Source organism: Lithobates pipiens, unplaced genomic scaffold (assembly GCF_037356315.1).
Source record: "Lithobates pipiens isolate NorthernLeopardFrog02 unplaced genomic scaffold, aLitPip1_a1.2 Scaffold_8, whole genome shotgun sequence".
Lineage (NCBI taxonomy): Eukaryota > Metazoa > Chordata > Amphibia > Anura > Ranidae > Lithobates > Lithobates pipiens.
This window is the reverse complement of record NW_027507903.1, coordinates 593,874,646-593,891,318: the sequence shown is the minus strand read 5'-3', so window position 1 is coordinate 593,891,318 and position 16,673 is coordinate 593,874,646. Positions and strand designations below refer to the sequence as shown.

Below are 16,673 nucleotides of genomic sequence, written 5' to 3'. Positions count from 1 at the left end.
ACCTCCCGGATGTTTCATCCTCTGTCAGAAGACGCCAGTCACATGCATCGGTTAACACCAGCAGTTTCCAAAATTTACGTGCAGATCTGTTTTGTTTTATCTATGCGCTGTCTGCTGCTTTATGCTCTGCTAGGAGAACCACATGGACCTACCTTATACTCGAGCAGTGAGTAAGCACACAGTACGAAATACTGTCATTGTCATTGCCTGCTTACTACTCGTTCTCACGCTCAAACAGTTATTAATGTTTGCTATGATTTGCCTATACTGAGCTTGACCTCCTTACTATGGCTCCTCTAGGCTGACTGAATTTTTTCATAGCTGACAGCTCTGTGTCCATAAGGACGTGTTAGAAATGCCTTATCTTATCTCGGCTATGCTGCATTCTGTGAGACTGGCTACAGATACAACCTGTCTTTTGACCTTCAGCTTATGGGGAGTTTATCCCTTATCCTCAAGCACAAAAACATTTTCATGTTGGCATCTCCGGCTCAATGTCAAAAGCGCAGTTTGGTACATGATTTCACTTAAGAATATATATATATTTTTTCTGCTCCCCAGAGATGTGCTATTTACAATGCTACACGTCGCGCTGACGGTTGACGCTTACTGGTTATGTATAGTACATATAGTTTGCATGTTAAATGCTCTGATAGCAAGTGTCTTCTTTTACAGGTCAAAAGTTTTGCATTTACTCTGTTTTCTAAATTTTTATAGACATGCATTGTATTTACATGTCACGTTTATATTCTGTAACTGAACAATACATCCTTAGACTTCTACTCTCCTACTATCCTATTTCTAGCTCATTACTACGTAAATCTTGCCGATACTCACCATAACATGCTAACCATAAGTTAACAATCTACCATAGGATTAAATTATATCAACTCGACAGTTTACCTTGTCTTCTTAGTCCTGAATAGCGGAGTTCCACGACTTGATTTCCTTCTTACCTAGTCTTTCATTGGACTTGGCGACAGCCAACCCCCACGTACTGGCGGAAGTGAGTGAGTATACATTATTTAGGTGTGTGCTCTCTCCGGCCGCCCGTCACTATATTGATTTTTTTTTTTGTGTCACTCAACCAGTGACCCTCACGTCCTTTCCCCCCTTACCTAATTCGGCTTTCCAAGCGGATTACCCCCTCCATCTGATTATCTAACCCCCCCATCCCCCCTGATACTAAGCCTCCCTCTTCCTTCCCCCTACCATGGCCTCTTTACCTCCCCCCTTTACTATGACGGACTCAACCCCCATTACTGGTGACCCCCCCCCCCTACAGGTCCTTCCGCCACCATCCATTAAATTATACTCTCTGAATATTAGAGGTTTGAACATTCCCGAAAAAAGATCCAAGCTTCTGTATACCCTGTATAGAGCAAAAACACAAATAGCCCTTTTACAAGAAACCCACTTTCGTTCAGATGCTATCCCCAAACTCTACAATAAACATTTTCCCACAGTATACCATGCGACAAATGACCACACTAAATCTAAAGGAGTCTCTATATTAATCTCGAAATCTTGCCCCATTACTATTACCGACACTTTAAGAGATCCTCAGGGAAGATTTTTATTTATTAAAGGACGGGCACACAACCTCCCTATTACGATAGCTAACATCTATGCCCCCAATTCTAAACAGGTGACCTTTTTTAGGGAAACCATGGCCCTTCTTACCACATTTCAATCAGGCATCCTCCTCTTGGGAGGAGATTTCAATGTTCCCTTGACACCCTCCCTCGATACTTCCAATGGCACGTCCTGTCTAAAATACCAAGCACTAAGGGATATCAAAACACAACTTCAAACCTTGACCCTTCATGATACCTGGCGCACTCTTCACCCGAACACAAAAGATTTCACCTTCTTCTCCCCCCCACATTCAAAATATTCCAGAATTGACCAATTGACCACTTCTTCCTTTCGCAAGCGGACATTCATTATTTGACCAAAGCCACGATCGAGCCCCTTTTGCTCTCCGACCACAACCCCATCATGGTTACCCTTACGTTTGCACAAGGTAGCCCCAGATCTGTTGTCTGGCGGCTTGACGACTCTTTACTTCTTGACACAGAAAATAAGGCCACAATCGGGGAATGTCTCTCGCATTATTTCCGAGAGAACTCCAACCTCGAGACGCCATCTGCGTCGGTCTGGGCAGCGCATAAATGCGTCATACGCGGAGTACTTATCTCCCTAGCAGCTAAAAGACACAAGTACCAAAAAGCAACTCTAGACTCGTTATATTTGCGCATTCAATCTCTCGAACGCTTACATAAACGTACTTTAGCTGAAACTCACCTTAATGAACTTATTGCTACCCGGGAACTTCTTTTGGAAGAACTCCAAAAAACTCTTTGTCGTAAATTTGCCTTATCCAACAAAATCTTCTATAAATTTGCTAACAAGGCGGGTAAATTTCTAGCGAGAGCCTTACAGACTAAAAAAAGCGAGACACACCATACATAGAATCGTGATGCCTAAAGGAGACTCTATAGTAGCAACGGACGAAATTGCGGAACAATTTGTGAAATACTTTCAATCATTATATAATCTTCCACCGCCTTCTCTGCTTGAGACGGTGGGAGATAGATCAGAGCGAATACGGGCGTTTCTGTCTAAATTCTCCCCACCCCCTATTGAATCTTTCGATCAACAGGTACTGGATTCCCCCTTATCTAAGGAAGAAGTGCTCCTCGCCCTACAACAACTTAAAGCTGGTAAAAGTCCAGGCCCAGATGGCTTATCTGCGGCGTATTATAAAACATTTTCCGATCTGTTAATTCCTCACTTCTTAAACACCTTTAATAACCTCACCTCCCACACTCAGTCCACTACTGACCTTTTACAAGCACACATTACATTGATCCCCAAACCTGGCAAGGATGATACACTAATCCCTAACTACCGGCCTATTTCTTTACTCAATGTGGATATTAAGATATATGCTAAAATTCCTGCAAACCGCATTGTACCCTTGCTTCCCCACATTGTTTCGACTGATCAGGTCGGTTTTGTCCCCGGCAGAGAAGCCCGGGACAACACCACCAAGACCCTGAATATGCATCATTGGTTGACCACGTCCCGGAGCAAAGGCTTCTTTTTATCATTGGATGCGGAGAAGGCGTTCGATAGGGTGGCATGGGACTACATGCTGTCTGTCCTTCAACATATCGGTCTATCCTCGCAATTGATTCAGATGATATCGATCTTATATTCCACCCCTACCGCGCGCATACGAGTCAATGGCCGCCTGTCGAACGCCTTCTCCATCAACAATGGCACACGTCAGGGATGCCCACTTTCACCGATCATCTTTATTTTAACCTTAGAACCATTACTTCGCATGCTTAGAGATAACCCAACCATCCAAGGCATTAACATCAACAACAATCACTATAAAATTGCCGCCTACGCTGACGACATCATGTTGTACCTTTCGGATCCAATCACTACTCTTCCGAACCTATTGAAGGACCTCGATGCCTTTTCCACAATCTCAAACTTGAAAATAAACTTTGACAAATCGAAGGCTTTAAATGTCTCTCTACCTGAAAGTACGGTTTTGCAATGCCGTCTCAATTTTCTGTTTTGCTGGGAAAGTGAGGCATTAACTTATTTAGGCATTAAAATCCCCACCGATCTGTCCAGGCTGTATGAACTCAATTTTACCCCTGCACTACTTCGGATACAACAGGATCTACAAAAGTGGCATGGAGGCCCTTTCTCCTGATTTGGCAGAGTAGCCATTCTGAAAATGAATGTCCTCCCTAAATTGCTGTATCTGCTACAGGCCATACCTATAGCAATTCCCAAATCCTTTTTTCACTCGTACAAAGCCATGTGTAGAAAATTTTTGTGGTCGTACCGCCCTCCCCGACTGAGTTGGGCCAAACTCATTCTTCCAAAACTATGTGGAGGCCTGGGATTGCCTGATCTACATACCTATTACAATGTGACCCTCCTGGCCAGAGTAGTAGATTGGCACATACACCAAAAAGATAAAGCATGGATACCTTTAGAAAACGTTTATACCCCGTTCCCTATATCCCATCTGCCTTGGATCTCCACTCAGGCCACGCCTTCAGCTTGCACCCAACACCCTTTGATAGGTCCTACCATTCGCGCTCTCTGTCAAACATATAAATCTCTTCACATTAATATACCTCATGGCCCACTGACTCCGCTTTCCTCGAACCCAGACTTTCCCCCGGATCTTACCGTTCCTAGATCTGGGGCCATCCTTCAAAGAAATGTCTACAGAGCTTACCAATTTTTCGATAAGGGGAAATTGTTGACATACCCTGATATGGCTGCAAAATTCCCTGAGCTACACCTACCATTTTTCAAATTTCTTCAAATTCGACACTTCCTTACATCATCACAACCATTCTCACGATGGCACACAGCCCTTACTCCATTTGAATCCTTATGTTCCAGCTCGGAACCGCAAAAACATGTGATCTCCACTATTGTAAAGCTGTTAAGCTCAGACCTCACCCCACAGAAACCCATTATACATCATTGGGAATCAGATTTGAAGTCTACTTTAACCCCGCAACAATGGTCCTTGATTTATGAACATATACACAAACGTTCTATTAACGTATCGGCACAGGAAAATCGATATAAAATTTACTCTAGGTGGTACCGCACCCCTGACAAAATTCACAAATTCTTCCCAGATGTCCCCACATCCTGTTGGCGTTGTAATGCTCCAATTGGAAATTTCCTACACATATGGTGGGATTGCCCCATGCTACAACCCTTCTGGAAGGGGGTTCATGACACAATAATTAACATTACTACGTATCATCCAGAATTCTCCCTGGCACAATATTTGTTACACCACACACCACTTTCACATAAAATTTATAAGACTTCGATAGTCCCACACTCGATCAATGCAGCCACCCAATGCATTCCACGTCATTGGAGATCTACAAAACCTCCATCTATTGAAGAATGGCTCCAACAGATGGATAGAATAGAGGAAATGGAAAGATTAATTCACCAAGCATATGACAGACATGAACAATTTTCTCATAAATGGGCGTGCTGGACACATTTCCGCGCCTCTAAATCCCTTAGCACCGCGGTCACTCTTACTTAACATAATGTACTAATGGTTTAGACACCATCTACACTATCTTTCCTGGACTGTTGTTCGAGCATCCCTCCTCTGCACCCTTATTCCACTTCCTCCCCGGAGAGATCATAGCCGACTACAATCTTTCATACGCATTTCGCCATACTTTACCCTACAATATACAATCCCCCTCCGACCCCCTTCATGAGGCCTCACCCACCCCTTCCCCGCTGCACCTATGAGAATTCTAGTGCCAACCCCCCCTCCCCCTTACTTCTATTATACATACGTATAAATGTTTTACATAAAACATATGTAATGTGATTTCATTATTGGCCCCTATCAGATCTCCTTCCATATCACACCAAGAAGTTTGCATATCTCAACCATCCACAGTGTGATCCCATTTGGGGTGGATGGCAGCACAGGAGATCCGTTAGGACCCAATACTTTTATCTGACCCTTGTTCAGATATCTATGTATACTTTAATTGTTCCAAATATTGGATTATCTATACTTACTTTTCCTTCTCAATATGTACACGATTCCCTTGATATTTTTTTATTCTTTAATTGATGTAACTTGAGTTATATATTTTATTTTTATTTTTCTTATGATGTTCTCCTTGTTATTATTATACTGTACTGCACGTACATACCTTGATTGTATTTTGTGACTCTCAATAAACTTTCTTTGGGAAAAAAAAAAAAAAGAGAAAAAATGCTACAAGATATTGAAAAAACAAAAAAGGGAAACACCGGAAAGCCCAATATGACAAGAGAAAAAAACATGTGGCTTAGTAGAAAAATAAGCTCAAGTTGGGAATGAAGTAAGATTATCCAATTGAATAGATAACAATGTGAATACAAATGGAGATGGAGAACACCAGTAACCACCCTGGATTCATACATGTGATATTCCATGGTCTCTGAAGCAATCTTAATTACCCCCCAGATGACAAAAAGAATGGTCACCTAGTCGGCTTAAACCTTATATCCCAGAGGCCTAGGGCGGGTCTCCGCCAGCATCATGCCGATGCCAAATGTGCAGAGGGAAAATGATGAGAGCAAGTCCCAAATTCAGTGCATGTATCGGAAGCAGGTTCATGCCAAACACGCCGGTCCCCACATTGTGGCATAAGAGGGACAAGGACCGTGCAGACATCACAATGCCTGCTGATGTCATGAGCTAGGCGTGTATGCATGGTGCCGATGCATAGCGGAACCCTATGGCCTTGCACTATTTAGAAGCCGGGCCTTCCCTTCGGTTGTCCCTCTGGCCTGTGCTGTCCCAGGATAGATGTTTTTTTGCCCCCTTAGCCCGTTTAGATGCTGGGTTTATTTTTTGAGCTGACCTGTAAGTAAAAGTCCCTTTTTTTCCCTCTCTCCTTTTGAGGACTTAGATATAATTTTTTTTTCTACATGGGATTCTTATACTTTTATATCTACCTACATTCATATATACCTTTCTTGCATCAACTCCTAATGAAGTGGACAGGGATCCACATAATGCATGGAGTCTGAGGATGTCAAGAAATTCTGTTTGTTAAATGTTATGTTAATCACATATCTCTATATGTATATTATCATATACTAGGACCATATGAATTTATTTTGTTATTATAAGAATTTCTTATTTGTCATATCTTTTTAATGTATCTTTATCATAATCAAAATTTGTCATTGTCATACTTTTAGAAATAATGGAATGTCCAATTACAATTATTTTTAATAAATGTGAAATTGTGTGTACCTTGTGTATTATCTTTGAAGTGACTTGCCTCATTTAAAGTCTCATGATCAATGTATTTTCTCTTGTATGTACATTTAAATGATGCATTAATGAATACAGAGCTGCATTCATTTGTGTATTTCATGTCTGCCTATAGCTCAACCTAATGCCCTCCCTCAATAATGATAACCTTTTCACCAGGTCATATTAGAACCACAATTCAGACACAGTGAAGCAATAGCACTGCCCCAATTCTCTTACCGTATTCTTTCACCTCGAATTGCGTGGTATAATTATACAGTGGAGAGTCATCATACTTCGCAGTGATGGTCCATATCCCCAAGCTAAGAGTAGTTGACAATAAGAAATAGTGTTTACATTGCAAACTCATACATAGTTACATAGTTAGTCTGGTTGAAAAAAGACAAGTCCATCTACCGGTAGTTCAACGAATAAACAACTTACAAAAGCTCAGAAATGTGCTTTCCATACTGCTATGGTCATGTTTTCTTTTTGGTAGTTAGTTTCACAAGAATGGCTGGCATGGAGATATCTGCCCATCCTCTAGCAGCTCACCTACGTATCAGGAGACAGGAATACTAGTGCATGTCCTGATACCTTATCAACTGTGCAAGTAGCCATTCACAGAACATCGATCCTTTCTTCCACTAGATTAGGTAGCTGATTTTACAGTAAATTAACAACTTCCTTTGCGACACATTGAATCCTCTGACCATCAAAAGTGTTAATTATCCACTTCAATACTGGGCATTTTCAGCCCCTTCCTGCCCATGCCAATTTCTCAGCTTTCAGCGCTGTCACACTTTAAATTTCCCGTTCATGTAACACTGTACCCAAATGACATTTTTTGCATTTTTTTTCACACAAATAGAGCTTTATTTTGATTGGCTTTAATCACTACAGTTTATTTTTTATTTTTTGCTAAATAAAATGAAAAAAAAAAAAAAAAATTGAAAAATTTTTTTTTTCTTAGTTTCTGTCAGAAAATGTTGTAAAAAAGCGATTTTCCACTGATGAGGAGGCACTAATATTCTGAATTTATGGACACTAATAGGCAGCAGTAATGGACACTGATAGATGGCACTGATGGGCATTGATCGGCAGCACTGATGCCATTGATGGGCGGCACTGATGGGCACTTAAAGTGATTCTAAAGGCTAGTTTTTTTATTCTTATAACAAACATGTCATACTTACCTCCACTGTGCATCTTGTTTTGCACACAGTGCAAAACATCCTCTTCTGGGGTCCCTCGGCAACTCTCCCGGGGGGGGGTTATGTGGTAGAATTTTATATAAACCAACATATATTTTATGGTATTCATATTAATTTGGATATGTTTTATTGATAATATAATTATTATTCATATTATTATTATTATTATTATAGTGGTGGTCTTATCAATATTATTATTAAATAAGTAAAGCAATAGTTATTAATCTTTATTAATGTATACTATGTTAGTCCATAAATATAGAGAAGTCTTCATTTTTAAATGTTGACTTTAGATGACCTTTCTGCTTCATGCTGATATTTTTACTGGGTGAAAGTTCATTAAGATAGTTCATGTTTAGTTTTTAAGTAAGCGCTAATTAGAAATGAAACACTGACAGCAGTTGAATTACAACCTGATAAGATAAGAACATCTTATACAGGTAGTTTAGAAATAATTATGTGGAATATGGGAAAGTTTTGCACATTAATTAAGTTTGGCAGGATCAAACAAATGTCTGCTTTGGCCTTCATTAAAACTGTTAAAATACATACATATGGGATTATATAGTGAGACATATAACGCATAAGAAGGGGTTATTGAAAGTTCATTCTCAAGTCATAAATCTGTTATCCTTGAAGGAAGAAGAGGTTAAATATCACGTTAAAAACTAAATAGTGAATTGGTGAAATTAATTCTAAAAATATATAGCTGCAGCTCAAATTTGTAAGATGCATACAAACGCCGTCACCATAAACAGAGAAAAAAGCTGCGCATAAAATTAAACTAAAATAATACAGTGATAAAAATAAACAGTAAATTGCACCAATTGATCATCATAATGAACATTAAATCATAATAAATATATATAAAATACGAGATGACTAACCAATCCTCAAATGAGGAGGATGGTAAGAAAATAACGTATATATAACTAAATATAAAAGTCCAGTGAATTAAGTGAAAGTGATGACATAAAAATCAAATCCTTCTGTGCAGGTAAAACACCCATGCTATGTGAGCCTCCACCACACAACCAATGCGCTTACGGGAAGGCAAGCGATATAGAGCCTGTAGTATTAGATCAGCATCCAGACATCAGATTGAAAATGGCAGGAATCAGCAGTGACTACACTCAGGGCAAGCCAGGTGATCCAAACTCAAAAGGCAGACCAGCAAACAACGATCACAGTCTCAGAAAAAGAAACACACCACAGTGTAAATCCACAGAAACACAGTTTATTTTAAAACCAAAAATTATTGCACTTACATTTTAAAAAACGGTATAAGCTCATAAAAAGAATGCCGGCCGGCTTGCAGACACCTGTCCTAGACAGTGATGACATCAACATGCCACCCACGTCAGCAGAACACGTTGTCCAGGACCAGGAGTTTGTAACCTCCCAGTCTCTGGGAATGCACTGCACAGACCTTTCTGCAAGGCCTCCCAGAGATGTCTCATCCTCTGTTCCCTCTGCGATGGCAAGATAAGGTCCGCAACCTTACCCTTGTACCATGGATCAAGGAGAGTGGCCAGCCAGTAATGGTCCCTCTCTTTGATCCAAAGAATACTAGGATCCTTCCGCAGGCTTTGCAGGATCAGGGAGGCCATGCAGTGTAGGTTAGCTGAGGCATTCGGTCCGGAGTCCTCTGGATCACTAAGGACAACATGATCCACAGCCACCTCCTCCCAGCCACGTAGTCACACAGATACTCATTGATGGCCCTCTGCTGTGTGTGCAACCGCTGCAGCATGGCCAACGTTGAGTTCCAACTGGTGGGCATTTCACATATAAGGCGGTTCTTGTGCAGGTTCAACTCCTTTTCGAGCAGCGGAGCACTGGGATTAAATGATCGTCGGAAATGCACACAGACTTTCCTAGCCTGCCTCAGGACATCCTGTAAGCCCGGGTACCTGCCCAAGAACCGCTGCACCACCAGGTTAAGGACATGAGCCACACAGGGCACATGGGTCAGTTGTCCATGTCGGAGGGCGGAGAGGAGGTTGGTGCTATTGTCGCAAACCACCATTCCTGACTTAAACTGGTGTCGCATCAACCACCTCTCGGCCTGCCCCTTTAGAGCTGACAAAATATCTGCCCCCAGGTGTGGCTCCAGTCCCCCAAACAAACCAGCGCAAACACGGCATGGCATCTTTTTGCCTACGTATTTGCGTAGCCCCTTGAACGCCTACGGAGCACCGCTGGTTCCAAGGACAGAGCACTGGAAGAGGCCATGGAGGAAGAAGAGGAGGAGGGGGTGGAGGAGAGAGGTGTGTCACAACCAGTAGTAGCATTTTGGAGGCGTGCTGGCGGAACAACCTCCAACACTACTGCACCTTGTCCTGCATCCTTCCCAGCTGTCAGAAGAGTGACCCAATGGGCCGTGAAAGATAGGTAACGTCCCTGTCCATGCCTGCTAGACCATGAGTCAGCTGTAATATCCACCTTATCGCTGACTGCCCTGTCCAGCGAGGCAAGGACATTGCCGGTAGAGAGCCGGAATTGCCTTCCATGAGAAAAAGTGGCGTTTGGAGACCTGCCACTGAGGAACACCGCACATTGCACAAACTCACGGAAGGGGGTCGAGTCTACCAACTGAAAAGGCAGCATTTGAAGTGCTAGCAATTTAGTCAAGCTAGCATTCAACCGCTGGGCATGTGGTGGCTGGGAGTGAACTTCTTTCGAGTGTCCAGCAGCTGGGGCAGGGAAATTTGCCTGCTACAATCAGATGTGGGAGTACTGCTAGCAGAGTGCCCGCAAGTACTTGCCTGTGACACACCTAATTCTACACCTTCATTCCTCTCAGCGCAGGTTTCAGAGAGGACTGAAGGTCTAGTGGAGTTGGAGATCCCAGCTGATGAGGAGCAAGGAGAGGTCCGCTTTGTTCTTTGGTGTGGGTCTTTAAGGTACGCTTGCCAACGAGCTGCATGGCAGGTCAACATATGTCTGGTCAAGCATGTGGTGCCAAAGCGGCTGATGTTTTGGCCACGCGAGATATGCTTGAGACATATGTTGCAAATAGCAGCGGTGCGATCTGATGCACTTGTCTCAAAAAAGGCCCACACCAAAGAACTTTTGGAATAACGCGCAGAGGCAGCGCCCTGCACAGGCGGAGCTCTGCGGTGTGATTCAGTCGGTGTGCTGCCCCTAAGCTGGCCCTAGGAGGGCATCCTGCCTCCTCCTCCTCCTCCTCTTCTCTCCTATCAGGCACCCACATGGAGTCAGTGACCTCAACATCCCCTCCCTCTTCATCACTGGAGCAAACCTGGCAGTATGCTGCAGCTGGTGGAACATGACTGCCAGATTGCTGCCCTTCTTGAGCACCCCCTCTCTCTGAGCTTACGCTACTGCCTTCCTCTAGCTGGGTATCATCATCAGAGCCTTCAAAACGCTGGGCATCATCCTGGAGCCTGGGGAACCATTGATAACGTCATCTATGACAAAACGCGTCGGGGAAGGTACGCAGTGATGCCACCACGCTCTACGAGGAGAGGACGGGACGCTCTTTTGAATGCCGGCCGGCTTTATGTGACTTTGTTTTATGCTGCTATAAAGAAATCTTCATGTAAGTGCGATATTTTTATTCTAATAAAATATTCGAATGGTTTTACGCTATGGAGGCCTCTCTTTCTCTTTCTGGGGTTGTTGCTGGTGACATATGCGATTGCTGACTGTTGAAGTTTTAAAGGCTGTGGTACTGCTATATACCTATGATAAGTGCAGTCTGGATGCAGGAACCTTGATTGGATGTCTTACCACTTAAACCGTAACCTGCTATGGAAAAACACTATTGAGGCTGTTATTTTATCCGCATCTGGTAAGCGCATCAAAAACCTAGTGACGGGCACTGATTTGCAGCTTTGTGTGGATTCACTGTGGTGACTCGATAATTACTGATATATTGGACTGATATATTGGACATTACTTTCCAGTCTCAGTTACACAGCTTTCTTTTTGTTTTATGTCATTTTTATATTTCTTCTATTTTTTGGATGGTTCAATGTGCATTATGTGAATGTTATTGGCAACATACATTCATTTTGTATGTATGCTATTTAACCCCTCATTGACATCTTATTTGTGGATTTAGTTTATTAATATATAGGGCCAGTGGCGCAGCTCTCCAAATTTCCTTACACCATTCAAATTGTCCTTGACTACCACCAAACCAGTCATATTGTCCCTGATCACTATCACCCCACTCACTGTGTCCTGATCACTGCCACACCGGTCATTTTGTCCCTTATCACTGCCACGTCACTCACTGTGTCCCTGATCACAGCCACACCAGTCATAATTGTCCCTGATCACCACCACACCAGTTACAGTGTCCGTGATAATGGCCACAACAGTCGTAGTGTCACCACAACGGTGTGCCTGAGTATCAGCACACCAGCCCCAGCATCACCAGACCAGTGTAAGTCACCAGAACTGTGCAATTTATGCTCCTAGAATGCCTGAAGGTGCTTGTTGGAATTTGGGCCCATTTTTGTGGCTAGGTTGTGAAAAAATCCCACACATGTGGTATCCCCATACTTCATTGGAGTAGAAGAATGTGTTTAGGGTGTAATTCTAATAATGCCTATAATATGTGTTAAAAATATTTTAATCATTCACAACTTTGTCTTTCAGAAAATACCTTGGGCTTGTGCTTTTTAAAAATGTGATCATTTTGTAGGAGTTTATCCTGTCCTGGAACTTGATGGACTCACTGTAAGCCCAAGGGTGCTCCTTGGAGTTTGGGCCCCTCTATGTATCTAGACTGTAAAACAGTCCAACCCATGTGGTATCTCTATACTCAGGAGGCATAGAAGAATGTGTTTTGGGGTGTAATTATAAGTATGCCTATGCTGTGTGTGACTAAAATAACTTGTGGGGGGGGGATATTTAATTTCTTAATTTTTCCAAAAAAGTGACATAAAAATTTAACTTAAAAAAACTTGCCAAGCCTCATGTTAAATACCTCTAACTGACTACTTTCCAAAAATGGTGGGTACTTGTACTGTCCTGGTATTTTAGGGCCACAAGAAAAGAGAAAGGAAGTGAGTACGCATTTAGTGTTAAAGCCAGGTTTAAGTGTTAAGGGCTCATTTTGGGGTTTAGATATTCAATTTTTTCGGTAGTAGATGGTTAAGTGTTAGATCAGTGTTTATAGAGGAGCTACAGACCCCCCCCCCCCCCCAAAAAAAAATAAAAATAAATAAATAAATAATAAAGTCAGCAGCTACAAATGCTGTTGTAAAATAAAAATTTGGACCAAACAACTACTTACCTCGGCCAACCTTTCAATACATCTGGGAGGCACAGATGAGGTCTGTGTACCCCTCAGCTGCCTCTCAAAAGAGTTAGGCATGTGGAATCCCATACAAGAAGAGCATTCTTTTGGGTTTAGACTGGTCAGCTATTCCAGGAAGTGTTGGAAGGCCAAGGAATTTGAATTAAAAAAAAACTATTGTATTTGAGGGGTAGGGTGGTGTGGGTACATTTTGTTTGCTTTAGGAAAAGACTGGGCAGATATTTGGAAACATTAGACCCAATACAGTAAGAAAACAGCAATTTCCTAAATTCTCTGGACCTTCAGAGATTCATGACCAGCAACATTTAATGCACTCATTTTATACAACCTCATTTTAACTACAAAGTGATGTCTCCGAAATTGATTCTCATTCTAAACACACAAATACAAAATTTTTACCACTGTCCCACATACCTGACTAGTTCTGTTAGCTGGTAAGTCCTCTCAATGATACCTGACTTAACGTCAAAAACATCTTGTCTCACAATTATATTATCTGGAGTCTGTGAAAATGTACCAAAGAAATGTTAAGTATTTACAGGTATGTAGCACTAGGGAATCTATATACAATTAAAACTTTAAAAAAAAATCTGTTTGATTTCAAGGAAGAACAACAGATGGTTGTAGACATTAAAAAAGGACTGCATATGCAGACATGGTGCAACTTCAGAAATATACATAAATGCTCATGTTTACTAATTAGTAGTGAGCAAACCAGGCAAAACCCCACTGAAGTCTATGAAAACTAAATTGTACTGTTTTTCTGCCCCTTTTTAAAGCCTAATGTGAAAGCTTTTATAAAAAAAAAGACATAGGTAGCCTGGTTCTGCCATAATGGACATGTAATTATTCAGACAATATTTTTTAAATACCTTTTAGCACGGAAAGGGTCTTATTGAAATGTAACATTATAAATACAGTAAATACATTATAAATACAGTAAATACATCTTTTAAGCAGAATTCAACTGTCCCTCCCATCTTCTCTGTGTCCCGATTGCAGCTTGATATCATGTAGACCAGCTGTTGTCATTTACTGAGCATGCTCCAGTTTCAGTTCCCTTCTAAGCTTTTTATTTCCTCCTTTTTATTATCTGTGCAGTCCAGGTGACTATAGAGTCACACACGTGGGTGTATGCAGAGTTCTAAATTACACCTCCTTCCTCCCCTATGTCCTCCTGTTCCCAAACACTATGGGGGCGGAGTATAGTATACTGATTGATTACATTCACTAAGAAACTCACAAAAAATCTTAGTTTTAATATAAATCACTATTAAACGTAGCAAACAAAATGCTAATACCAATAAAATAAACAAAGAGCCTTGGATGCAGATGCTGTCTGAACAAAATAAAAGCTTGTGACTCTGTCTACACCATATTAATGTACAAAAAAATAAACATTTGGTGTTCAATAAAGATCTAAAGTGAGCTGTAAAAAGTTTTTTAATATCTACTTTAGTTTGAATTGCTCTTTTGAAACTGTTTTTTTTTTTAGTCATGTGACTGGCACAGCACCAATCAGGGCTGGCCGGATGCAGACTCGCACTGTAGAGAGCATACATCAGTAGAGTAATAGAAGCCCCTCTCAAAGATCCGTCCCTGCAGATGCCAAAGAACAAGGAAAGATCATGTGGCCACACAACAGAGCTGCGGGAATATTGTACTTGATTTTAAAAAGAAAGTCCTCGTCTAAAGTACTAGCGGTGGAAGTTAACTATAAGGTACTACCCTGTTGGTACTTAGTACCTCCCAGAATAGCTAAATCTGTCGCTTCCTACTTCCTACAAGTGGACCTGCCCAATAGTCTAAACCATCTGGAACAATATTTGTACTCTCCCTTCCAGAATATTCAACATACTGATGCAGCCGAACCCAACCTCAGCATTTCTCAATCTAAAACCAGATTCCCTATCACGCACACAATTCAAGCGTTTTCTCCAAATCCTTACAGCTGCAGAGGCTAAACATAAGGTAAATCGCCCCATGCACATGCCAAAATGGAAGCTATAGAAAAAGATCAGGTTTCCAAATTCAATAAGATATGGCAACCCTGGGTCACGCACTGCTTACCTCTGACTTTTGATCAATCAGTTCTCCTATCATGTTAACAGGCTCTTTACCATCCCCAATGAATGTCTCGTTAGCAACCAGGTCACCCTTGTGGACTCCTTTATTTTCTTTCCCCTCTTCCCCCTTATTTCATTCCCTCCTTTTTGTTAGATATGAAGCTCTCTCCTCCTTATACACCACAATCTTTTTCTCCCTAGCTGTAATCCCTTTGTTCATTCCTAGACAATTTTGTCATGCCTATACCCCTGTTACCAGACAATGTTTTGTTACTCCAGTAACCTTATACATGACTTTGCAGCAACATTTTTCTACTCATTGTAAACTCTGGTCTTCAGCTCCTTTGTGCAAGGAGGAACAGGATGAGAATTACCAGAGCCCTACAGAATGACATCCAGCAGGCCATTGGTGTGAATGTCTCTGACCAAAAAATCGGAAACATGACTTCATGATATTATTAGTTTATTGCTGAGCCTATCATATACTAGGACCCCCAGGTCCTTTTCCATCCTAGATTCCCCCAGAGGTTCACCCCTAATGAGTCGATTACATTCATATTTTTGCCACCCAAATGCATTATTTTACATTTTTCTACATTAAACCTCATTTGCCATGTAGTTGCCCACTCCATTAATTTGTTTAGATTTTCTTGCAAGGTTACCACAAGGCTTTGACCTGTTTACCCCATCCTCCAGGTCGTTTATGAACAAATTAAACAGGATTGATCCCAGCACAGAACCACCGAGGACCCCACTTCCCAACCCTGACCATTCCGAGTATTCCCCATTTAATATCACCACCCTCCGAACTCGCCCTTGTAGACAGTTTTCAAACTATATACTCACCCTATGGTACATACCAATGGGACTTACTTTGTACAGAAAACATTTATGGGGAACTGTGTCAAATGCTTTTGCCAAATCCAGATATACCACGTCTACATCCCTTCCTTTATCTAGATGGCAACTCACCTCCTCATAGAAGGTTATTAGACTGGTTTGATAAGAACAATTCTTCATGAATCCATGCTGATTACTGCTAATGATAGAGTTTTCCTTACTAAAATCTTGCATATAGTCCCTTATCAACCCCTCCAAGAGCTTACATACTATTGATGTTAGGCTAACTGGTCTGTAATTCCCAGGGATGTATTTTGGCCCTTTTTTTAAATATTGGTCCTACATTGGCTTTTCTCCAATCAGCTGGTACCATTCCAGTCAGTATACTGTCAGTAAAAATTAGGAACAAT

General features: G+C 41.6%; 1 protein-coding gene across 1 annotated transcript in view; it reads right to left on the bottom strand.

The window, feature by feature from the left end:
• LOC143961246 (complement C3-like) overlaps positions 1–16,673 on the bottom strand; it is a 659,302-nt gene that overhangs the window by 561,830 nt on the left and 80,799 nt on the right. Inside the window, exons 5-6 of the mRNA XM_077470481.1 lie at positions 13,772–13,860; positions 7,088–7,170 (exon numbers count right to left, since the gene is read on the bottom strand). Coding sequence (XP_077326607.1) covers positions 7,088–7,170; positions 13,772–13,860 — 172 coding nt within the window. The remainder of the gene's footprint in view (positions 1–7,087; positions 7,171–13,771; positions 13,861–16,673) is intronic.